Source organism: Patagioenas fasciata, chromosome 9 (genome assembly GCF_037038585.1).
Source record: "Patagioenas fasciata isolate bPatFas1 chromosome 9, bPatFas1.hap1, whole genome shotgun sequence".
Classification (NCBI taxonomy): domain Eukaryota; kingdom Metazoa; phylum Chordata; class Aves; order Columbiformes; family Columbidae; genus Patagioenas; species Patagioenas fasciata.
This window is the reverse complement of record NC_092528.1, coordinates 5,814,879-5,839,172: the sequence shown is the minus strand read 5'-3', so window position 1 is coordinate 5,839,172 and position 24,294 is coordinate 5,814,879. Positions and strand designations below refer to the sequence as shown.

The 24,294-nt window shown below is 42.5% G+C and overlaps 1 protein-coding gene across 2 annotated transcripts in view; it reads left to right on the top strand.

Annotated features, from left to right (window-relative positions):
• RYK (receptor like tyrosine kinase) overlaps nucleotides 1–24,294 on the top strand; it is a 56,236-nt gene that overhangs the window by 11,398 nt on the left and 20,544 nt on the right. The window contains exons 2-9 of one of the 2 annotated variants that reach the window (XM_065845013.2): nucleotides 4,741–4,862; nucleotides 6,672–6,771; nucleotides 7,819–7,953; nucleotides 9,888–9,944; nucleotides 10,624–10,768; nucleotides 15,079–15,180; nucleotides 17,505–17,638; nucleotides 20,044–20,130. In XM_065845013.2, coding sequence (XP_065701085.1) covers nucleotides 4,741–4,862; nucleotides 6,672–6,771; nucleotides 7,819–7,953; nucleotides 9,888–9,944; nucleotides 10,624–10,768; nucleotides 15,079–15,180; nucleotides 17,505–17,638; nucleotides 20,044–20,130 — 882 coding nt within the window. The remainder of the gene's footprint in view (nucleotides 1–4,740; nucleotides 4,863–6,671; nucleotides 6,772–7,818; nucleotides 7,954–9,887; nucleotides 9,945–10,623; nucleotides 10,769–15,078; nucleotides 15,181–17,504; nucleotides 17,639–20,043; nucleotides 20,131–24,294) is intronic. The other variant, XM_065845014.2, reaches the window with a different exon arrangement.

The window sequence follows — 24,294 nt, the reverse complement described above, 5'->3', positions numbered from 1 at the left end:
GACTGACATGATCCAATTTTGTCATGAACGCAAGGGCTGCTCAGCAGCTTTTTCATTTGGGAATGAAAATGAGCCTCTCCCCTTCCTTTCGGAGCTTCTTCAGATGTTTTGTTATGTTAAGCAGTGCAAAGAATGACGGACTTTCTCTATGGCCTGCTTAAATTCACCTTTTTTGTTTGTGTTCAGCTGGAATTCATTCTTTCAAGTTTGTGCCCAAGGGTGAGAGGTACAAAGATGTGGATGTTAATAATGAGATTTAGGGCTTCCCCAGGTAAAAAGGGCGGCGTTTCTGCCTTAAAATCAAAGCAAAGCATTGGTCTTACCGTTTCCATAAAGGCTGGTTTAAATTAGTCCAGCCAGAGATCACAAACTAGATCCTTTAGTATCGTTTGCGCATGGGCTTGTTTAAAGAGCTTCGCCAAAGCAAAACTGCAGCCCATGATTTAAAACTCTTTGTCGTTGATCACCAATATGGTGCTTAAAACAATTGAAGCGTTTCTGAAAAGCTACTCTGCACTTTGTGTAGCTTAACCGGTTTTTGGTGTTTCTTTCTAAGGTTCTCCACCCCTTTCTTTAAGTTTTGCTGCTTTGCCCAGAAAATGATTATTGAAGAACTTGCCGTTTTCTGTAGCTGTTTGTAATGCTGCTTTGTAATGCTTCTCTTCTAGAGCCGCCTGTTCTCTCCTTTTATCACCCTGTACATGGCGTTAAACATCATATAGCGATTTGGGTTTGTTCCGGGAGCCCGTGCTTGTGTGTTTTCCCCGCTCAAAAGCGTTCAACATTTTAGGAGGAACCTGACATCTTCAGAATTACATTTTCTCTCCCCTCGATCTGTAGGTGTTAGTGTAATAGTTTAGTAGTTTACTAAATCTTTAACGTTTGGGAAAATGAGCCTTGTTTGTACCTTTTCCCCAGCACCCTTCTACTTAGATGACATCTGATACAGCTGCTGGGTTTGAAAGAGATTAATAATAATAATAATAAAATGGAGGTTGCTGGTTTGGACTGTGTAATGACAGTGACTTGCTTAATTCGTTATCATCTTTCAAAGCGTCTTTTGCCTACAGCATGTTTTGAACAAAAGCCCAGACTAAGGTAAGGGAATAGTGCTATTTTAGTATAAGCTCTAAGTGCTGCTGCAGTCTGACCCTTCACACGGGGGCTCCTGAGCATCCTCCTTATTTCAGGGTGTTAAACTGATTGAGGTTTTGTTGTTGTTACTCTCTGCTTTAGTGTTTTTCCAGCTTGACTCCCTGAACTTGGCTTGCTGAGTGTTTAGATGAGGGGCGTTGCAAGGCAGGTGTAAATGTGCAAGTCTGAAGAAAAAAGGTGAAATGCAGAATTAGAGCAATTCTGAGAGACTCAAACTGTCACGGTAACGGAGCCTGGCGTGTTTTTCTGCAAACTCCTGAAGCGTTTTACTCCAGAGGGAGTTAATAATAGCACTTAAAGCACTCTGGAAATCGAAGCAATGAGGCAGCACAGGTTGTTGTGTGTAAAAAGGTTCGTAGATAACAAGGAGCAAAGTCTCTGATTGAACAGAGGTCACTCCCAGCGAGATCTGAACCCGTTTGATGTTTCACCGATGCTCATTGTTGTCCTGTTGATCCGACTTTGCGGGAAGAGCTTGAGAAAACCATACGCTTATCTCGGCTAAAACGGACTCGTTGTGGAAACTCGGGGTCCACCCGGCACGGAGCTCTTGAGCAATTTCTGGGGGAACTTTTCTGTAAGCGAAAGACTTGCAAAAACAGAGGACGCCCAAGAATGCAGTGAGAAAGGCGACTGGCAGGTTCAACTGCAGTTTTTTGGCTTGTTTTACTGGCCCGATTGAGAGAAATTATATAGACAAAGTGCTTCAGGAATTCGGGATCGAGGTGGAGGTGGCAGCGAGGGGATGAAAAATGAGGGGTGGGAGGATGGTCTGGAAGCAAAGCTTAGGAAAATTGGATTTTGTCTGCAGTTCACTGATGTGAAAAAATGGGCTATAGGGGAAATGTTTTAATTATTGATAAAAGGAAAAAAAATACCTTAGAGTGTTGAAACACTGACATTTCCCAAGTATGTATCTATCGGTTCCCAAGGTTTGTGACAGTGTTTATCCAAATTCATAGAAGAAGACAAAAAAATCTATAGGATCTACTGGCAAAGTGTCACTGTGTGTTTACTTCAGTTTTAGATGAGTTTTCTGTAGACTCCTGATAGAAACAGGACATTAAACCAGGCGATCTTCTGCTTTTTCTTACGAGTTCAGTGCTATACTTGTTTTCTCAAAGTATTCCCGCAAATTCGGATCAATAGGACAACGATGAGCATCAGTGAAACATCAGCCTCTTAAATTATTTTACCTTTTAATGAGAGCGTAATTTTCTGAAGCAATAAAACCTGACGCTGATTCTCACGCTGCTCTTAACGCGAAGCTGTTTAAATTGATAAAATTAGCATCGCCTGTTAGCGTGTAGCTTTATATGGCCGCACAGGCATTAAAACGTTAGTGGTCTCTGTGATTGAATTACTTAGGGTTGCGCCACCATTCAAGCTTAAAGGTTTGATTGATCTTCTGGAAGGTAATTTGGTTTTGTACAATGTTGGATATTATTGTATGTCAAGATATTTATGCTTGGCAGCCTCAATTAGGGTTACCTTTTATGTTGGTTTTATAAAGGGCAGTTTTTGTAACAGGCAGTTATATTACTCTGTACTCGTTCATTTTCTATGACTGGTTTCTCTACAAAGATTTTATGAAATTAAGGGCTCTCACCTTGAAAATCTCAGCGTTACAAGTTCTGAAACTGTTCTCATGAACGTCTAATCCTTGGTGTGACTTTATCAGCAAAAGAAGGGTTTCTTTGTTTCTTTGTTTCACCTGCTAATCCTTTTGTCCTCCTCATTTTGTTGTTTTTAATAACTTGTACTTACTGGATTTGATTTCAATACTTCAATAAGCTTATGCCTGTGAATCTTCCCACCTTCTCAACTGGATCTAATGGCAAATGTCTGATAGTTGTGAGCTCTTCTCCATGCTCTTTTTAAAAATCTGAGGTAGGTCTCATTTATCAACATGTACACGTGTAAAAATGGTCTGGGAAAGCTACTCTGGATGTTGTTTCTTTGTGCTTTCAAGGTTTTATTTCAGTTCAAGGTGTGTGTCTGTTCCCCTGGCCCTGTTCCGTTCATTGACGTGTTTTCTGCACTCGCCGTTTATTCTTGAGCAGAAATAAGGACAAATTGGAGAAGAAAGGTCTAACTTTTTATATTTATTGATTTTACCCTGTCTCAGGCTGATTACATTCAGCATGTAGGAATCACCCACCTCTTTTTCTGCCCAAGATCCAGTTTAAGAACGTTTCTCCCTGGGCTGTTCTGTTGATTTTTCACCCATCCAGTCTCAGGTTCTCCTCCTCGCCACCCACCGATATCTGTCATTATATACTCTTGGGTTTTAATTAAGTTTCAGGACACTAATTAGCCAGCAGGGAATACAAATGTTTAACAGCAACCAGAATGAAGAGGAATGTCTCGGCTTCATTTCTGTATCTTGTGAAAACAAGGTGGACTAAGTCAAATTCAGGAATAAGAGAACGCTTATCACTTGGCACTGGTCGGTGCCCAGTTTTCACGCTAGGTGGGGGTAATTTATTTCTTTTAAGCTAATTTTCCCTTTCTTCAAGTGCAGCTTGACTACACAGTTCCATAGTTACTTTTGATTTGTTTTTCCTTTCTTAAAAATCCCAATCCTTTCATGATTCTCTAGATTCTTGGAATAACTTCGGGATGCCTTAAACTCTTGGAGTCAAGTTTTCTCCAGTTTGACTTTCAAGCCGTAATAAAAATAACTCCATTATTTACGTTCCCAGTTGCACAGTGAATATTTGAATTGAACTCTGCGTATCCGATTTACCCAGTTGTTCTTCTAGCGCGTCGATATATTGCTGAGCCTGGATAGCGTTTAATTGCGAGCGATGGGAGAAAAGCAGCACGAGACAAGACAAAACGGTATTGATTCCGAATACAGGGTGGTTTTGTCCTGAGGATACGGACCTGGGATTAATTGTACAGCTGCAGGGAAGGGGGTTAACTTGTAGTGTCTGTTTTACCACTAATTGCTAATGACACTCGGGGTCCTGCCCTGTGTTCAGTGTGACTTTGGAACATGTGCGTTTTAATATTGTTTAATGTTTTTAATATCAGAGTATGTGTCTTATTTAGGCAAATGCACTCTAGTGCTCTGTAATAGTTTTGTGGGTCTTTCAACTCTCTAGGTTTATTAAAATGTCCGTAAAGCAAAGGGTCGACATAAAATATTAATATTATTTGGTGGGCAAATGTCATTCCTCTTCTCACTATGTCTTATGATCTAATTTCCTTGAAGTTAATTCCATAGTGCTTACGTGTCTCAGGCTCAAGAAATGAGCTTTTCCAGGAGAAAAATACCGAGCTGATAATCCAAAGCAGTTTGTTTTGAGCGTACTTGGTCATAAATAAGAGCAAAACTGGACCCGCGATTCCCAGAAGCGAAGGGGGTGCGTTCAGGAGGGTCTGTAATGACTCATTTGGAGGACTGTGTGAAAAGTCTCGTTTCCTTCCATTATGTTCCAAACCTGCAATCGGATTTATGGACTCAAGGAACTATTTGCTTAAACATTTGAATCCGAGCGGAGCCGAGAGTCGTTTGTCCCCATGTATTAACCACTGGTCCTGCCCTTCCCTGCCTCACTCTTTTATTTCTCCTGCCAGGGCTCGATGCGGAGTTGTCCTACGTGAGGAACGATGTGGTTAATCACTACGCGTTGTCCTTCAACCTCTTGATACCCAGCGAGACCAACAACCTCCACTTCAGCTGGCATGCGAAGTCCAAGGTGAGCAGGCGCAGCCTCTGTGTTGGAGTGCTTGAGACACCATCTGTATTGCTAGTACATACCCACTATTATAATTAAACGGCTTTTTTCTTTCCAGAGATTACCGAATTATTTACATGATTGCGGGCAATAAGTTGAGGTTCTAGGTAACCAGACTGTTCCTTTCTTCTTTTAGAAAGGTCAAAACCACTTCTTTTGAAGTATTTTACGCTTCTGGCAAGCTACATGTGTATATATTACAAGCTGTGGAATCTTGTCTGATGGTGCATTGAACACACCGAAGGGGCAGCCGTGAACTGAAGCCTCTGGAAATCAAATGTAGAGCAAAAGTGTTTTAGAGATGTCTAGAAACATATGTTTGGAGACCACGAGAACTTGTAAAAGTAGCATCCAGCGTGTTATTACCGAACACCTATTAAATGGAAAGGAGTTTTTATTTTACTTAATCGCAGCGGCTGGAGCATGCAGCAACAGCTGCCATAAAGATTGCGTGTGCTTTTACATTTTTGAAGGATTTCCAGGTACTTAACAACTTATTTTTGTGTCTGAAATGATCTGTTTTATCTCTGCCAGATTCTCATTCTTTTGTTTTAAACTTGAGCGATGGTTATTGTTCTATCCTTAAATAGGGAAGACTGCAGTAGGAGCAGTAACATTTAATAACTCCAATGCAATTTCTGGAGACTCCATCAGCTTCTTTTAAGGTGTAACTTATGCGATGTGAATTTTGGCTTGCAATGGTGTTTGGACCAGGCAGCTCGGTCACTTGCCATTCGAGTAGGACCTTTGAGTTTCCTTGTTGTTACTACTCCAGCTATGGAGGAAACAGGAGACAGTCACAACAGGAAAATTCACCTTAGAAGCTTCTATTATCATTTGTTCTTTTAAGAAATAACAGTTGATGCTGTCCTTGAAGAAACAGAATAAGCCTCGGCGATACGCCAGGGCACTGGAGGCAGAATAAAGAATTAAGCCCACATGACTGACAGGATAATGAAGTGTAAGCAACCGGGACAGCTGTCCCTGCCCTGAGTTTCCTTGGGTCTGTGACTTTAGAATAAGAATTTTGGGGCTCGTGTAGCCCTTCTTTCATTCCCGTGATTACACTGCTTGACATGCCAGCTTTGTGAGAGGGCTGTAATGCAGTTTATAGGAGCTCAGAAACTGGGTTATGTTTCTACCCTTGGTGTAGTGACTGAAAAATCAATTGATAACATAGTTACATCCTATTAGGTTTGAGAAAGAAGAGAAAAAAGAGAAATTAATAGGGCAAACAAAGTCAAACTTAATTCATGCAACTGAGTGCTTATGGGCTTATTATTTAGTTGCAATAGGTCCCATGCTTTTTTGAATGGATATTTGCAAAATCAGCTTCTAAGTGGAAAGAAAATTTTGCCTATAGTTGAATAAACTGTTCATAAGCAATTTTGGCAAGTTAGTTTATCAAACTGACTAGAGGAGGGGGAATTTTTTAAATTCCAATGGTTTTAACAAACTGGCATTTGAACAGGTAAGTTTGAAACTATCAGCAAGTAAGGTTTGTGCTTTATTTTCTTTTTCAATACAGCACTTTAGGTTCTGCCCCAAATTTTCAATAGTGATTTAGAGTGGCTTCTATTTCGCTTTTCTTAATTTGAACCATCACGAAAGTCTGTTTCGACTTCACGTAAGAAACTTTTGCATCTGGGCACCTGGAGTCACTGGTGTTATTTGAGTTTCAAGGAGAATCACGAAGAGGTGTACGTACCATTTCTTTTTCCTGCTGTATTGGTTTCTGACGCGTTTCCCATCTCCCAACTCTTGTTGCAGGTTGAGTACAAACTGGGGTTCCAGGTGGATAATCCCATGGCCATGGCTGTGCCCCAGGCCAACATTTCCCTCCAAGGAGAAGTTCCTCGCACCCTTTCAGGTAAACTCCCCACCCCAAAAAAGTGCTTGTAGTGTTGATACTAAGAATTCTTTCTGGTGGCACTTTGTGTAATTTTTCTCTATTAAACATACGTTTTCAGGCCTTCTGCAACAGTTACGACATTGCTAAAAACTGAGACTATTAGAGTAAGTTTTTTTATTCCCCCCTTGTTTGGGGGAGGATAGAGATTTTCCTGCAAAGGAAACATGATGTTTTTATATATATATATATATATGCACACATACAAGGTTCCCATTCAACAGGAATCATTAGCAATTGCACGGATTTGATAATCCACACCTTTAACTTCTCTAACCTATAGACGTGACATCTTAAGATGTGTGAGAGACGTTAATACATTCTGGTAAGTTTAAAACTGAGGGAACTATTTTGAATACATATAAACTTCTCCATAGAATTTATACTAGAAGCAATTTTAATTGTTTCTGGAAATCATCATTTCTTGCCCATTCAGCTGGGTTGCTTGTACTCCCTTAGAGTTTTTTCAAAGGGCAATAAAAAATAAATGGATGTTTTGGTTTTGTACCATGTTTTTGTGAAAGCAGATGCTAGGGAATTAGACTCTGTTGGTCTAAATAATACTGGCATCAAAGCTAGAAAGTAAATAATGTCAGATTAGATTAAGCTCTCATTCCAGTCAGATTTGCAGGGACCAAAATATTCCAAGCTAGCTGTTGTGAAATAGGCAAAACTTACCAGCGTTTGAAAAAGAGACAAGATAAACGACATTTTCTGGCTTTCTGTGGCAGTGAAGGTGTCTCTTGTGGCAGCAGAGCTAATGGTCACTTATCCACAGGTATTATGTGTTTTACTAATCTCTAAGCTTTCAAAATAACTTGCGTAAATTTAAAACTTATGCCCTTTAATGCTTTAATAAGTTACAAGGCGTGAAGGCTAAACCAGCATTTCTAAATAGTTTTAAAATAGTTTTAAAAACACTGTATAGAAAGACCCCTATTTAAATATTCTTTTACCACAATGTCTGCAAAGCTCTTGAATTAAATGGTAATTGTTTTTTGGTTTCAGTGTTTCGCGTGGAACTCTCCTGCACTGGCAGACTCGACTCCGAGGTCACAATACTAATGCAGCTCAACTTGACAATAAATTCGTCCAAAAACATCACAGTTTTAAATTTCAAACGAAGGAAAATGTGCTACAAAAGTAAGACATGAAAGTTTGAATATTGAAAAGGTTTCGGGGTTAATGTATCATAGGAAAAATGGGTGGGAAGGTGTATGGTCCATGAATAACAGTCCCTCAGAGGGAATGTTGGAAAGGATGAGAAGAAACCAGGTAAAATTTTGCCTTTCAGAGACAATTGGGGAGTTTTGATAAAAGCAGAAGCTGGTGAATGAATAATTTCCCCAAGTGTTCTGCATTGACTGAGCTTCTTAAAAGCATTTTCTTGGAAGGAATCACACAGAATGGACTGGGTTGGAAAAGACCTCAGAGATCATCCAGCCCAACCCTTGGTCCAACTCCAGTCCATTGACCAGATCATGGCACTAAGTGCCGTGTCCAATCTCAGTTTACAAACCTCCAGGGCTGGTGAGTCCAGCACCTCCCTGGGCAGCCATTCCAATGCTGACCACTCTCTCTGCAAAGAATTTCCTTCTAATCTCCAGCCTAAATTTCCCCTGACAGAGTTGAAGCCCATGCCCCCTTGTCCTATTGCTGACTGCCTGGGAGAAGAGCCCAATCCCCCCTGGCTAGAACTGCCCTTCAGGTCGTTCTAGAGAGTGCTGAGCTCACCTCTAAGCCTCCTCTGCTCCAGACTGAACAAGCCCAGCTCCCTCAGCCTCTCCCCATAGGTCTTGTGCTCAAGAAATCGATTTCCTCCAAACTGCAGCACTTGGAATATTCACATTTCCTAAGCTTTATAAACTGAGTAGATTTTGTTGGTAAACTGTGATAAAATTGGCTATTTAGGGAACATGAGTAGGTGTTAGTCTTTCAGCCTTCGGGTACAAAATACTCTTGGTATATAATGCAGAATTCAGAAATCCCAGATCGACTCTTGACTTGGGAATCTGCAAGTGTGTTTTATTCTCGGATTGTTACTGTCTCCTGGTGCTGCTTCCTAGAAGTATTTTCATGGGCATCAGAAGACTTTCATTGCCTCTCTTGGGTGTGAATGTCCGAGGATAAACTTCTGACAGGTTTTTTTAGTGCATGATACGTTCCTCACGTTGATATTAGAGGAAGATCATTCTGAATTTGAAGCGTATCTCTTCCTCTGGTGAAAATGAAGGTCTTGCTGATAATAATCTGAAGGAGACACCTTTTTTTGGTGTGTGAGTCGATTGGCGATGTCTGATTTAATTTAGTACATAAGTTAAAACTATGCAGGAACTTGTTGGCAGTTTTGCTCTAGGCGTTTGTAGTGGTTCCTCCTAAAGTTTAAAAAAGGGAAGAAAAACAATAAAAAGGAGGTTTTTTCCAGATTTTCCCTCCCCTGGGTTATATTTTCCCAAGTTTATCAGGCTGAACTGGCTGACCGAGGAGTCAGAAGGGGCTGTGCTGGGGGGAAGCTTAATGAACATTGATCCACTTGCTAAAGGACCATTTTCACTATTGCCCTTGTGCCTTTTGGTCCATATTTTAAATAGGCGTTACCTTTTTCATCCTTTGGTTTTAAACCATCAGCTGAGAAGACAAAGTGCCCGTGGCTGCATCGTTGAGTTTTTCCTACGAGTAAAATTAGAATTTCTACCAGAGAGATTCTACCGAGAAATATTGTGTTCTGTAGTAACCGATTCTGTGAGATCTTTTAGTGCCTTAGTGCTCACAAACTCCGCACCTCCTCTTTTGATTGTCTGTTACTTTGGATAAGCCAGAGGGGTTTTGAGGTAGGTTCAAGTGTGGCCTCAAAGGACGTGTATATCAGTGATGAAATATCTGACTTGTGTCTTAATGAAGAGTGATTTTTGTTATGTAATGGTTATATATTTAAAATGGAAACCTAGAGATAAATATCGTCCTTAAGTCAGCTCGCCTATTTGGGAAAGCAGGTTTGTTTCTCCGTAAATGAGGTGTGTGAAGGGCTACGTTGATCAATGTGTACCAAACTTAATGGTTTTCTCTCTTCTCTTTAGAGCTTGAACCAGAACTAAAATCCCCAGCGTCTGACAGGAACAGCAGCAAGGCTATCTGTGAGTAATTCTGAGCTTAGAACTTACTTTGGCTGTAAAAAATGAAAGAACTTGTGACATTCTTTCTGTTTCCACAGCGTTCCCTATGAAAACGCTCCCCAGGTAGTCTGTTCTATAGGCAGGATTTTAGTGGGTGTGATTTGTAATTCATTATTTTAACTGGGAATGTATACAAGTGAAGAGGAAGAAAAACTATTCCAAGACACCTAACAACTCTTTTTTTAATGCCATCTTGGGGGCTTTGGTTTCCCTGCATGACTCTGATCTGTTTTCTTGACTTTAGGACCTGTCTGGTTCTCTGTTTTGACTTGAATGAATCGTACGAGGTGGTTTCTTTTACTCCCTCCTCTTCTAGCTGGAAATACCGACTGTGCCTCTGGGGCACCCAAAATGTGAACGATTTTGCCAAAATGCTTTTTGAAAGCAGTGGATGATTTTGGGATGTTCCTGTTGAGCTTTTCTTCTTCAATAGGAACTTTATTTTGTCCTCTTGCCACACCAGGGTGACAGGAAACATGGACGAGTCTGGGGACAGCAGCACTGCAGCTTGGGATCTAACTAGTTATATATATTTATATAAAATATGTGTGTGTATATATATATATATGTGTGTGTGTGTATATATATATATTCCTTTTTTTTGAGGGAGGTTCAATAACTTTCCACCTTTGTATTCCAGTCGATCCTGTAAACGCAGCTCCCACCACTTCCACCCGTGTGTTTTACATCAGCGTGGGCGTGTGCTGTGCCGTTATATTCCTGGTGGCAATAATATTGGCCGTCTTGCATCTCCACAGCATGAAGAGGATAGAGCTGGATGACAGGTAGGTATTCAAGCTTTTCACACACTTTAACCCAAATTTGTGGGGGTTCTGGTCTCAAAATGAGTACTCTTATATTAATAAATTGCAATTTCTGCCTTTGCTGTCAAGCTGTAATGGTTCCTGGGTGTGCGGGGTTGTGGTAAGTATTGTGCTGCAGAAAAGTGGGGAAATTTTGAACAGATTGGCAGGATTGAAGGAAAATTTGATAGATACTTAGGCACGCTGAAAACGTTCATTTATTTTACTGACTTCTGCAGGGGGTTGAATTTCAGTGTTCTCTGTTTGACTGATTTAGCACTTCGGCCTTAGGGTAAAGTGTGGGGTTCCAACTGGCTGGTTGTAAGACAGAAAATGTGCTGCTCTCCCAAATGTTTTCAATCCAGATAAACCCAACAGGCACATGCGTGTGAAAAGGACTTTAATGTGAACCAAGGGCAGCGTGCTCAGCTGAGCTGGGATTAAACACCGGGGCGGAAAGGAGGCTGGAAAAGCAGGTGGACTGAGGCTGTTTTGAAACAAAATACTGTGGCAAACAGTGGGGTTTGTGGGTGGTCACCCGGCTGAAAGATCATCTCCAGCGCTTTCTGTTCCTGCCTGCAGAGTCGCTTTGTCTTTTCATCTGCCTTTCTGTCCATTCACCTGGTTTGTTTGCTGCCATTTACTCCTCTGATGTCCCCAGATTGGTTTTTGGGAGGTGTTGGTGTAGTAAGTAGTGATGGTTTCTCAGCGCCTCATCTAACCAGATGACTTCTCAGCTTTCCTCAGTTTGTGTCTGCTGAGGGTTTTTAATCAATAGGAGGTGTTAAAGGACGTGCAGCTTGCGTTGCTTCCGAAAGCAGAAGCATTATTCCATTTATAGAGTGTCCGAATAGTGTTATCTCACCGTTTTTGAGGCCGTCTCAGCCTAGCACTGTGATCAAACGTCCTTTCATCCGCTCCGTTGTACTCGATTTCTGCGGAGATACAAGCTGAAAATTCATCTAATCTTAATACTCTGTGATTCGCAGATGTTAAAGAATTTGCCTTCTGGTAATTTCAGTGAAGTTTGTCCAGATAGTGGGGTTTAGTTCTTCAGAGAGCCCTCTGGTGACTTGTTTTGTGAACCCAAAGGTGCCTGACCTGACAAAATCCTGGGTAGGCTCCTGTGGTCAACTAGTGTCATAGCAAAGATGTAAAATGGGCAAAATTCACCTGAAAATCAGGATCTGTGGAGTTTTGTTTTCCGAACTGGCAGCTAAAAGACTGTGAGGGGATATTTCGGTGTTTGGTCGAGAAATCAGTTCAGGGTCATAATTTATCCTCAATGTTCAGTGCTAGCGTTACATATGATCGGTGATGGCTTGGTGTAGCCACCAGTTAAGGAACTCATAAGCAAAGAAACACCTTTTGAGTTAGTTTTGCATAACAAACTCAAAATCTCGCTGTAGAAGGGTTCTGAATGGAAGATGATAATGTCATTAGGGTTAACGACCTCCCAGGAGCAAACCTCACTGCTGGTGCTCTTGATTTCAACCCCCAGAACTAAATAAAAAAGGAGGAAGGTTGTTAAGTGGAAGCTGAAACCAGGCAGCTGAGTTTACAGGCTGCACGTGGACTATTTGAGAACATCACATTGAAAGTTCAGAGCAAGCACTCGCATACCTCCTATCAAAGGCGCTTGAAAAAGTGCCAAAGAAAGTTGGCGTGGCTCAACAGTGGGATAATGGGGGTTATTAAAAGCAAGAAGGCATCGCTCAGTAAGCTGACGTTGTATTGAAGTGAGAAAGCTCATAAACATCAGCAAGTAAAACCTAAAAAACAGAGTGAGGCCAACCCGAAAGGGAGTTTTTCAAAGAGAATAATTCCTTTTTCAGGCTGCAGCAGGAAGTGAGCCACAGAAATCCACAGGGCTGGGAGGTGATCGAGTTACAAAAGGAGTTTCCAGCCATAGCAGGAGAACAAAATGCAAGTTCTGTATCAGTTTTTAACGCAGTGGCCACGCCAGAATGCGGCTTTCCCGGGATCTCACTATCTCTCCTATTGAAGCAGCTTGTAGTGCAAACAGTTGAAATAAGCAGTGATAAGTTGCCATCACCGGAGAATATTCATTCAAAAACTATAAAAGAAGTTAAAGTTGAGTAGTTTGACCACTAACAGTAGCTTTTAACCTTGTGCTAAAAACTGTGGTGGAACCCTACACTTGGAAGACACTGAGAATAGCTTTAATTTAACAACCTTACAAAAGGTTTCCGGAGAGATCAAGGCCATCTATAAACCGGAAAACCTGATGGTTGTGTTGTGAGAATTAGTTTTCTAATTTCTTTCTGTTCTAAAGAAAAAACACAGTATGTGCAGTTGGGATTGTGGTATAATGGGGAAGAGCTGACTTGCCGGTCCTCTTTTTTTAAAGGAAGTTTTGCTTCAAAATGAACAGCGGTCCTTGAGGGCATCACAAACCGGGGCTGTAAATCCAACAGGGATGGCTGGCACTGTTTGGTCAGTGCTCAACAGCAGCCCAAGAAGCAGATGGAACGTTGATTATTTGGCAAGACAGAGGGTTATACCCCCAAACAATCTCCTCTTCGTTCTCCTGATACAGTCAGCAGAAGTGGAAAAGCTTCTAAGGTTCAAAAAAAGGGGAGGATGTTTGTGTGTATATTGGGAAGTACGGGTGAGGAATGAACGGTGAGATGGATTGTGAAGTGGCTGGATGGCAGAGCTCAGAGGGTTGTGATCAACGGGGCAGAGTCTGGATAAGGTCTGTGGTTGGTGGGTTCCCCAGGGCTCAGCGCTGGGTCCAATCCTGTTCAACGTGTTCATCAATGACCTGGAGTTGCACCCTCAGCCCGTTTGCTGGTGACACCAAACTGGGAGGAAGGGCTGACACCCCAGAGGCTGCGCTGCCACCCAGAGACCTGGACAGGCTGCACTGGGCAGAGAAGAACCTGATGAAGTTCAACCAGGGCAAGTGCAGGGTCCTGCACCTCGGGAGGAACAACCACAGGCACCAGTACAGGTTGGGGGGACCTGCTGGAAAGCAGCTCTGCAGAGGAGGACCTGGGAGTTTTGGGGTACAACAGGGTGACCATGAACCACCAATGTGTCCTTGTGGCCAAAAAGCCACGGGTACCTGGGGTTCATTAAGAAGAGTGTGACCAGCAGCTCAAGGGAGGCTGGAGGTTGTTCCTCCCCCTTTATTCGACCCTGGTGAGGCCACATCTGGAGTTGTGTCCAGTTCTGGGCTCCCCAGTTCAAGAAGAACAAGGAATTACTGGAGAAAGTCCAGCGCAGGGACACAAAGATGCTGAGGGGTCTGGAGCATCTTTGTGCTGAGGAGACACTGAGAGAGCTGGGGCTGTTGAGCTGGAGAAGAGAAGCTGAGAGGGATCTGATCAATGGATCAGTAGCTCAGGGTGTGTGTCAGAGGATGGACCAGACTCTGTTCAGTGGTGCCCAACGCCAGGGTGAGGGGCAATGGGCACAGACTGAAACACAGGAGGCTCCATCTGAACATGAGGAGAAACTGGTTTGCCTGCAGACCGTTACAGCTACAACAACTCTTTTTGTACGGTTTTTATCTATGAGGATAAGACAGGAAACATCCTGCTGTGGTTTAAGCCATGGTTTGCCTGTCTCTTGGATAGCATATGGTCCTTGTACCTCAAGAAAATATCTCAAAAGCACATTTTAGGTGACTCTGGAAGGGGCAGTAATCATCTTCAGAGAGAGGAATGACCAAGCAGAACAGGTACAGGGCAAACAACTGTTTGCAACAGTGGGCTAGAGAATGTCTTTTCAATATTTGTTGTGGCACAGGAGCTAAAGGGCAGCAGGTAGAATGAGTAGCTGACGTGACCAGAGCAAGCAAGAGATCACTGGCTGGAAAAGCTAATTAAGCTTTGCATGTCGTTAGGGCTGCACTCAGGATGCTGCTGCCAAACATTTGTAGTCATCATTGATTCTTGGTGGGAAGCTGGTGCCAGAAAGCAAATTCATACGAGTCTTCTCTGGAGTATAATTTGTTGTTTCTGGTGTGATAAGGTGGTTCTTGCAATAAGTGAGTTGTCACTTTGTTCTTTCAAAATTGGGGAAGAAGTATTGGAAAGTAGAGCAGATTCTGCCAAACAATTGGAGGGAGTCGTTAGGTGCAAAGGACAGGAGGGCCAGGTTTTTTTGAGTTACCTGAAATAATGTGCGAGCGACTTTAAAAAAAACGCCGTCCTTTCCGAGCCTAGCCTGGAAAATCTTCTGGTTTTAACTTCGAGACGTTTATTTTGAATTTATTACAGTGGTGAGCAGTCACATTCGTGTCCGTTTCTGTTTTCGAACAGCATCAGTGACAGCAGCAGCTCCCAGGGTCTGTCCCAGCCGTCCACGCAGACCACGCAGTACCTGCGAGCGGACACGCCGAACAACGCCACACCGGTAACCAGTAAGTGTTCATCTAGTTACAGACCCTCACCACACCGATAACCAGTAAGTGTTCATCTAGTTACAGACCCTCGCCACACTGGTAACCAGTAAGTGCTCATCTAGTTACAGACCCTTGTGCACACAACCGGGGATTTGGTGGTAGGACTCTCGCCCATTTGTCTTTTCAACCTGTGAAGGGAATGAACGAGATAAAAGCTTTACGAGCACAATACATTCATTATTTCTCTTTGTTAGCAGCGTTGCTTGAGAGAGTATTAAATACTTAAGAGAGCAATGAGTGAAGCGATGGATAGCAGTGTTTTCTAGACTATACCCTAGCTATGTTCGGTGTTAATTCTGTAATTACTGAAGGTATTGATTACCCATGGAATGTTTACTCCAACTGTTATCTGTCTTCTCTAGTGGAGGGATATCCTGTGGAGCAAACTCATTTTCACTGGGAGTCACATCAGCCCCATGGTTGCCTTCAGAGGGCCGAATGTAATTTTAGGGCGGTATAAATGTAGGAGTAGTTGCATTTATACAGTCCTAAAATTACATTTGTCCCATAGAGCATCACTCTGGGGAAGGAACATGCTCGGTTTGCAGTTTTTTGGCAGTTCCGTCTCGCCAACCTGTTGTGCTGCAAGATGATTCAGGGAGCTAAACCAACCAAAACCTCACTTTTTTTGTAGAGTAATGGGTTTTAGGCTGAAATAGCGCCCAGGCACTTTTCAGAAAGTGCAAATTAAATGGCTCCTGTTTTCCTCTCCTGCCACCAGTGATTTTTCTTCTTCTGTGATGCTCAATAATTTTGTATTAATTACCCAAAGAGTTCAGCAATCTAACAAGTAAAAATGTCAATAGAAATCCTTTATTTAGAGCTAGATAAAATAATGATTAATGCCTTCATTTTTTTTAAACAATTAATAAGACCCAGAGGTCTCTCCCATTTTGCACATAGTAGTGACGCTGCCCATCCCAATTCACCAACAAACGCTGCACAAATGTGGTGATGACCATACAGCCTTTTGTGTTTTCCTGTTTCCTCCCCACGTGTGGAAGCGAATGTTCACCTGACACTGAGCTGCTGCAACTTCGAGCAAGTTTTGGATTTCTTCTAAATTGTCATTTGAGTTCATCTTTCCATTGCATAAGCTGACTTTAAAATGTATCTAGTAGAAGCATTAATTTCAAAATAAAAGCAAATTCTTTATAAACATATTACAAAAATTCCACCAAGTTGGGAAGTGATTTTAGCATGTGACTCTTGAGCTGCTTTTCCTTCTTGCCACCCAAAGTACCTCCACAGCCCTTTTCTTTTCCATCTCTTATCCCAAATATTCTACTGCTGATGTCCATCAACCCCAGGTTTTTAGGTTGTGCCTCTTAAGTGACACTGTTTGGTTTATTTAAATACGACCTCTGGAAACTCTTAATGAGCATCTGGCAAGAGGGGAGAGGAGGATCTGTCCTGAATCTTGTGTGTGTTCGGTGTAGTTTGTAGTTGCTTTTGGTACATATGAGCAGAACTTCACAGCCTAAAATGCTACCAAATCCAGCTTAGTGAGTAACACGAAGCGAAGAGTATATTGAAGATCACACAGCTGTATATCTCTAAATAATCTGTTACATTTGGTGTGCATCTGCTTAAGCTAAATGATTAATATTAAGCTTGAATTGGGCTCATCCACTGACCTGTGAGTAGTAAAACCATTGCCCTACAGCTCACTTATTTAGCAGGGAGAGCTCAAAGTAGCTCATCCAGATTGTTGTATTTATAGGATGAAGTGGTCGACTCATAGTTTCAGTAACATTGACATTAAAAATAAAAAATCCAAGTAATTCCCAAGATTTCTCTAACACTTTGTAAACTTGTACAAAACTATTTGGGCGTTTCTGGCTGTGTTAATGTATCTAGAAGTGCCAGAAGAGGGCACTGGTCGTTTGGGTAAGTCCTGCTGGGATAAAGCATCTTTATTTGCTCCAACAAGTCTCCTCGGGATCTTTATTTCCTGGTCGTCAGGGAAGTGCAACGTTGTCTTAATCACCTTCAATATGCAAGGAGGAGTTTTATTTACTCGGTGTTAATAATGAGACTCAATTGCATGACACTATATAGCATTCCTGTCTGATTTTTTTTTTTCCCCCTGCAGATTATTGTATTCACATGACTTCTCTTGTATGTGTTGTTTAATACAATAATCTTTTTAAGATTAACCCATAATCTGTTTAAATCCACGCTGCTTGCCTGGCTTTATACCTGTAGGTGGTGCTGAGGTGAAGCAACACGCTCGTGTTCTGGTTGTAAGGGTATTTATATTGGTTTGTTTGGCTCTGCTGGCTCCTCAGGTTACCCCACGTTACGGATAGAGAAGAATGATCTTAAAAGTGTCACCCTGATGGAAGCAAAAGCTAAAGTGAAGGACATTGCCATCTCCAGGGAGAGGATAACTCTCAAAGACGTGCTCCAAGAAGGTATTTACAGCACTCAGACTACAACATGCTGTCTATAAATATGTAGATATATATTTTATCACTAGATTTTTTTTTTAAATTAACCATAGACGACGTTTCTGATCTTTGTAACTTTGGTGGAGGAGACGAATGATGAATGATGTTTGCGTTTGGGGCGTGAGGGAAGAAGTTTCCGGAATTCATTAGAACAGGGGAGCGACTAATGGTGCTCAGTAAATCATTCAGCTTGTCTGTCTTAATAATCTGGTCCTTTAAATAAAGGTAAGGGTTAGATGGCTGAGGAATGAGGTCATCAGTTGGGTGGCAAAGTAACTCGCTTTTGTAACTGCAGGAATGCTTCTCTTAACAACAAATAAATCAAAGCCCACAAAGATCTCAGTGGTCTAAACTCATCGTCTCAATTTAATAGATTCTGATTTGAAACCTAATCAGCAGATACATTTGTAGCTCTGATGGGAAAAATTCAGAGATTACCCGATTCTTTTGTTTAATGTTCAATTTGGAAGTGTTCGTGCACAGCATTAATTGGAAATGGGCTGAAATACTTAGGGTTTTTTTACTTGTTAGTCTTTACTGCTGCAACTTCAAGTCTGTGTTCCCTGCGTCCCTTGAGAAATCAAACTTTCCAAAGCCAGAGATGTGAGATTCTCATCCTTTGGAGGTGGAACTGCTTCAATTGTCTCTGCATCTCCAAGGAGGGACCTTTATGCTCAGGTCCAGTGCCCGTGTGGACCCAGTTAATACTGGGATCCTGCTTTTCAGCTTCCAGTTGGTATTTGGGTCCGTTAAAACCTTCAAAAGTCAATCAGAGGACTAGAGACACATCCTGACACTCAAGCATCAATTTTAGTCCAGGACTGTAGCAGAGTTGAGCCTCTGTCATCTCAGAACAGATGATCTTCAGAGGGGAAGAAGTGAATAATAAACTATTTGCATAAAATACCTTCCATAACTTAACCTACTTTGACATTTCAATGATTTGGGAGATTGTGGCCTTGCTGTGGTGTAACCAGTTGGGAAATGCAAAGCAGAGGGATCTGTAGGGATTTTTGTATTGCCGGGCTCGTGCAGCACCTGGTTCTGAACCTGTGTCGAACTCATGTTGTACTGGGTGTAACACAAAAAATGAAGTGTCTAATGGAACAGTTACGCTTTAGCAAATGGAACAGGCGTTAATGGTAAGTGGGGCTGTATGATTTTCAGGTGAATAATTGGGATACAAACGGCGTAATCTGCGAAAAGCCTGGAGGAGAGTGAGGCACAAGAAATGCAAACCAACGAAACACCAAAAAAAAAACCCCATGAAAAATCCCCCAGCAGAACCGTGGGCCGTACAGACGTGCTGTGTTCAAGTCTCACTATGTCTAGATATTTATTGCATGAAAATAATTTCATTTAAAAATAGATATCTTGATAGTATAACATGTTTCAGTACAAGATGCTGTCTTCTTTGGACTCTTAAATGTATATTGGGAATACCATAGAAGCACAGAATCCCAGGTTGGAAGGGACCTCAAGGATCATCTGGTCCAACCTTTCTTGGCCAAGACCCAGTCTAGATAAGCTGGCCCAGCAACCTGTCCAGCTTAAAAGTGCCCAGTGTTGGGGAATCCACCACTTCCTTGGGGAGATTATTCCGATGGCTGGTTGTTCTCATAGTGAAACATTTTCCTTTTGTGTCCAGTCGAAATCTCCCCAGGGGTAATTATGTATTTAAGGCACTCTTAGAATGTCTTCAAGTTTGCTATTAAATAACTCATACTGTATATTTACGGTTGCCTGAAGTCTCTAGTTAAATTTTTTCTTAATGAGATTACAGTTTGAAGATCATTTGAATTTTGGGAATGGAAAAATGTTGAAGAGACTGGGAAAAAACCCCAACATGTTCCAGCTGAGGTGAAACATTTGAATGATGCGATAGTGTTTGTTTTCCCCAAACTGTTCTGTCTATACGGGTTGGCCGAAACCAGTATTTCCCTATGAATGTTTCCCATAAAGTTTAATTTCTGAGGAATATTTGGACTGGAGGATTGCGGACCTGTGCATGAGAAAAGGACAGAGCTGGAGTTTTAGTGCAGACAGTTGAACTGCCACAAATAAACCCGTCATCAGTATTGATACTTCATTTAGCTGCATTCTGCTGTTATCATTGGTTCACTCTCACGCTTGGCCTCCTGCGTTATCTACGTTTTCAGAATTTACTGTATATGGTTCTGAATCCAGATTTGGATTCAGTGCTGGAGAGTTATTAATGACTTAATAGGGCATTTGGGACTTTGTTCCTAACGCTCTGCTGTGGCTGAATCATTTTAAGGTGGTGTTTTCTTAACAGATAGTAAATTCTGTTAAAGTTATCTGTGTATTTTTACCACATAACGCTTAGAAATTGTATGTTCTCTTCATAGGCACGTTTGGGCGCATTTTCCATGGGATTCTAATTGAAGAAAAAGACCCCAGCAAAGAGAAACAAGTTTTTGTCAAAACTGTTAAAGGTACGTTTACATGAAGGGGTTTTTTATGTCCAGTTTGGATTGTTTTACATGCTGAGCGTATCAAATCCCTTTAAAAACAAACCCCTCCTCCCCCAAACATGCAAATGGCTGTTGTGTAAAATCCAAAGCAAGTTGGATGCTGCCTTCAGCCAGAGAGATCAGAAATCTTATATGGAAGAAAAATGTGTGTGTTCTTCACCAGTGCCGTCACTTGATGAGTCTTGAATACTTCTGCTTATTATCCTCCAAAGTAAAAATAATATTTGTTGTTTTCCCCACACATATCATTGTTCTTTCCATCCACAGCCTTTGCTCCTTTGGATTGCTGGAAAAGGCACCTGCAGCGTGTCTTAAAAGTGTTTTATGTGTACCTGTACAAAAGATAGGCAGGAGTTTCTGCCATCCTTAAACTTTGTTACTGAAGCACAAGACTTATCATTTAGAGCTTAATTTATACCGATATAGCATCTTTAAGTCAAGAAATGTGTTGCTGGAGTGATCTAAATCGTGACAGGTAGATTTAAGAAACAACAAGGTAAGTATAGATGAAAAGTGTATTGCATATATATTAAACCTGACACGTATTCCTTCTTCTACACATCATGGCAAGAGTTCTCTAGTAGCTCACAGCAGTTTTGCTGAATTCCCTGTACAGTAACTGCTTCACCAGTTGCTTTTGTCATTTCATTGGGTGTATTATTGCCTTTGGTTTTTTGTTTAGCAGCTTTAATTCTTTCTTAAAAAAAAGAAGGAAAAGAAAAATTAGGCTTCTATGAGAATTTCAGTTTGTTTTAAATTTGAATTTGAATTTTTAAAGATACTAATTTTCAAGAGGAAGGTGGGAATTGGTGAAGCTGCTAAATTTTGTTGTTGAATCTTTCCGCTCCCCATTTCTTCTGTGCCATTTTTAAGAAAAGCATATTACTTGAAGAAAACCACCTTCTATTAGTCTTGGTTTGTTTCTCTCACAATCAGAAGCTTGTGGTAATAATAATAATCATAATGTAAAACTTCTTACAAAAGTTAAGCGACTTTAAGTTGTTCCCTGTGATTTGGATGCACAGATTTCTCATCAGTTGTATTCTAAGAGAACACAGTGTGGGAATACACGTCCTATGTGGAGCCGAACGGTCACTCCAAGACAGATTTTACTTTGAAATGCTCCAGTCAAAGAAGCCGAGCTCTGGTTAATACAACAGTAGCACTTCTTTGCTTTCAGACTTGTGTTTTCGTGCTCTTCAAATTGAGACAGTGATGCTCTTCCTTTAGAGGAGCAGGGATGGGGAGTATGTTTGATTTGGATTGTATGGAGAAAATAATCAAGTTGGATAGCGTTTGTAAGGCCTGGAAGTGTGGGGTTGAGCTGTGAGGTGAGAGGGAGACCCGTCGAACAGTGGAGAAGGAATAAAGGGCAATGAGAACGTGGGGAGAGATGGAACAGCGGATCAGGAGAGGTTGTGGGTTATCCTGTAAGGTGATGAAGATGAATTACAAACTGCTTCGAACAACGTTAGCAGTGCCATAAGGATGGGCAGTACGTTTTTTGGGAATTGTGAAAGGTCATCCTGCACGAAGTAGATCAGTTTTAAGAGGGGGATGGAGGAGTGAGATCCTGGATGGGTAAGAAGGGCTGGCTCTTGGCTGAGGTGACAGAATAGATTGCAGCAAGTTTATTGAGGTTGTCAGTACTGTGGGACAGGTACCAGCTGTGAGTAATCACTGCAAGTGCAGAGTCTGACATTGGGCAGGAACAACCCCAGGTTCCAGTGTAAGTTGGGGAATGACCTATTAGAGAGCAGTGTAGGGGAAAGGGACCTGGGGGTCCTGGGGACAGCAGGAGGACCATGAGCCAGCACTGGGCCCTTGTGGCCAGGAAGGCCAATGGTACCTGGGGTGGGTTAGAAGGGGGTGGTCAGTAGGTCAGAGAGGTTCTCCTGCCCCTCTGCTCTGCCCTGGGGAGACCACGCCTGGAATATTGTGTCCAGTTGTGGCCCCTCAGCTCCAGAAGGACAGGGAACTGCTGCAGAGAGTCCAGCGCAGCCACCAAGATGCTGAAGGGAGTGGAGCATCTCCCGTGTGAGGAAAGGCTGAGGGAGCTGGGGCTCTGGAGCTGGAGGAGAGGAGACTGAGGGGGGACTCATTCATGGGGATCAATATGGAAAGGGGCAGTGTCAGGAGGATGGAGCCAGGCTCTTCTCGGTGACAACCAGTGACAGGACAAGGGGCAATGGGTGCAAACTGGAACACAGGGGGTTCCACTTAAAGATGAGAAGAAACTTGTTCGTGGTGAGGGTGTCAGAGCCTGGCCCAGGCTGCCCAGGGAGGCTGTGGAGTCTCCTTCTGTGCAGACATTCAAACCCACCTGGACACCTTCCTGTGGAACCTCAGCTGGGTGTTCCTGCTCCATGGGGGGATTGCACTGGATGAGCTTTCCAGGTCCCTTCCAACCCCTGACATTCTGGGATTCTGTGATCAGCCTCCTGTCCTGCCTGAGAAACCCTGTTAGACCTGAGCTATAATGTCCCTCTGCGGGGTGAGTACTGACAGTGTAGTAGTGCTTTGTGGGCAGAGTAACCTGTGAGGAAACCTGTCTCAGCACCGAGTCAGCCAGCAGAGCTTGGTCTGTGCTCTGCAACAACTGCTTGTGTTTCTGCCAGTGGGATTCATGCAGGGAGGACTTATTGCTGCCCCTGTTCCTGTTCATTCCTCTATTCCGAGCAACGCTTACTCTCACAGTCACAAGATACTTCCATTATTTCTCCAGGAGCGCCGCTGGGATGGTAACACTTCCATTCTGTAGCACTTTTCCTCCCCGTTGAGCCCAGAGATGACCTGTGAAAAGGAGATGTGCTGCCCCTTGGCAGGGTGTTGGTAGCTGCTAATATCATTTAGCAGGGTGCTGGTAGCTAGAACTGTGTCTTCTGGAGCAGTCACAGCTGTAACAAAATAGTGGTTGTCTTGTGAAGAAGTGTTTTCTTGTAGTGACTTCCAACAAGAAGTAAAGGAGCATCCTCAATTCTTTCTGGCATTTTGGGAACTTCTCCTCAATTCTGCCCTCTTCTGTTGCCCCTCCTCGCCAAACAGTTCTGTCATTTTGGTTTTATCTGATATAGTTTCCAATAGACTTTTCACACATCCTGGGACATCGTTCAGCATTGTCACCTTAGCTTGGGATCTTATTGGTGGAGTTATTTGGTAGTTCCCTGTTTTAGAGTCAACAAACGTTCTTGTGAGCCCCAAAATTGTTGGGAGCTGGGGCAGTTTGCCATCTGCACAGCTCAAGCACGCTGGCTTTTTATAGCATCAGATTAAATGACAACGCTGATGAGAACAGATCTTAATTTAGCTGCCTCCCGTCAGCGCTTATCGAATTGCTTTACCAAAATGGGCTCTTAGAGCCACATTTCTCCCTTGTCTTGGTTTCTTTGGCCCTTCCCTTCGCAGCGCAAGATTTGCTGGCTGTGCTGAGCGGGAGCGTGGTCTTGAGGGAGTAGTAATATTCACATAATTGTTGTCTGTAGAGGATTTCTCAGCTTTAAAAAGGATCTATATGGACAGAGTTTATAAGGGATTTTTGCTGATACTCGTCTGGTTTGGGCAGCAGAACGTTGCTAGGAAAATAAGTATGAACATCCCCCATTCTCCTTAGAGAAGTTCATTTGCAGGGCTAATATTAAGCAGCTTCATCGTTACAACCTGGCTGTGATGGCTGTGGGTGCAGCTGGGTCATGTAATAAGTTGGGAATTTGATCTGCTTGGAAAAAAAGCCCCAAAAAACCTGCTAAAAATTCTCTCTTAACCGGACTTTTTTCCTTGCTCTCGTTCATTGTGTGACCACACACACACTGCTGCTTTGGCACAAACACAGGAGCAGGGCAGGACCACAAAAGCGAGGTGGGTATGAGAACTATTCAACTGACTTAAATATCTCTGCTGCTGGAGGTGAGAAAGGACCCTGGGGGTCATGGGAAAGAAACAAGGGAAAAAGGCTTTGTCTGTTAACGACCTCCCCCAAAAAGCACGGGCTGCTCCAGAACTGCCTTGTTCTACCCAGTGCTGCACTCTGAGATTGGTCAAATAAGGCCGAGTGGATGACAGAAAATAACAGGGAGGTGGGTTGAGGTGTTTCAGATCTTCCCAAAAATGTGAACTGAAATTCTTTCA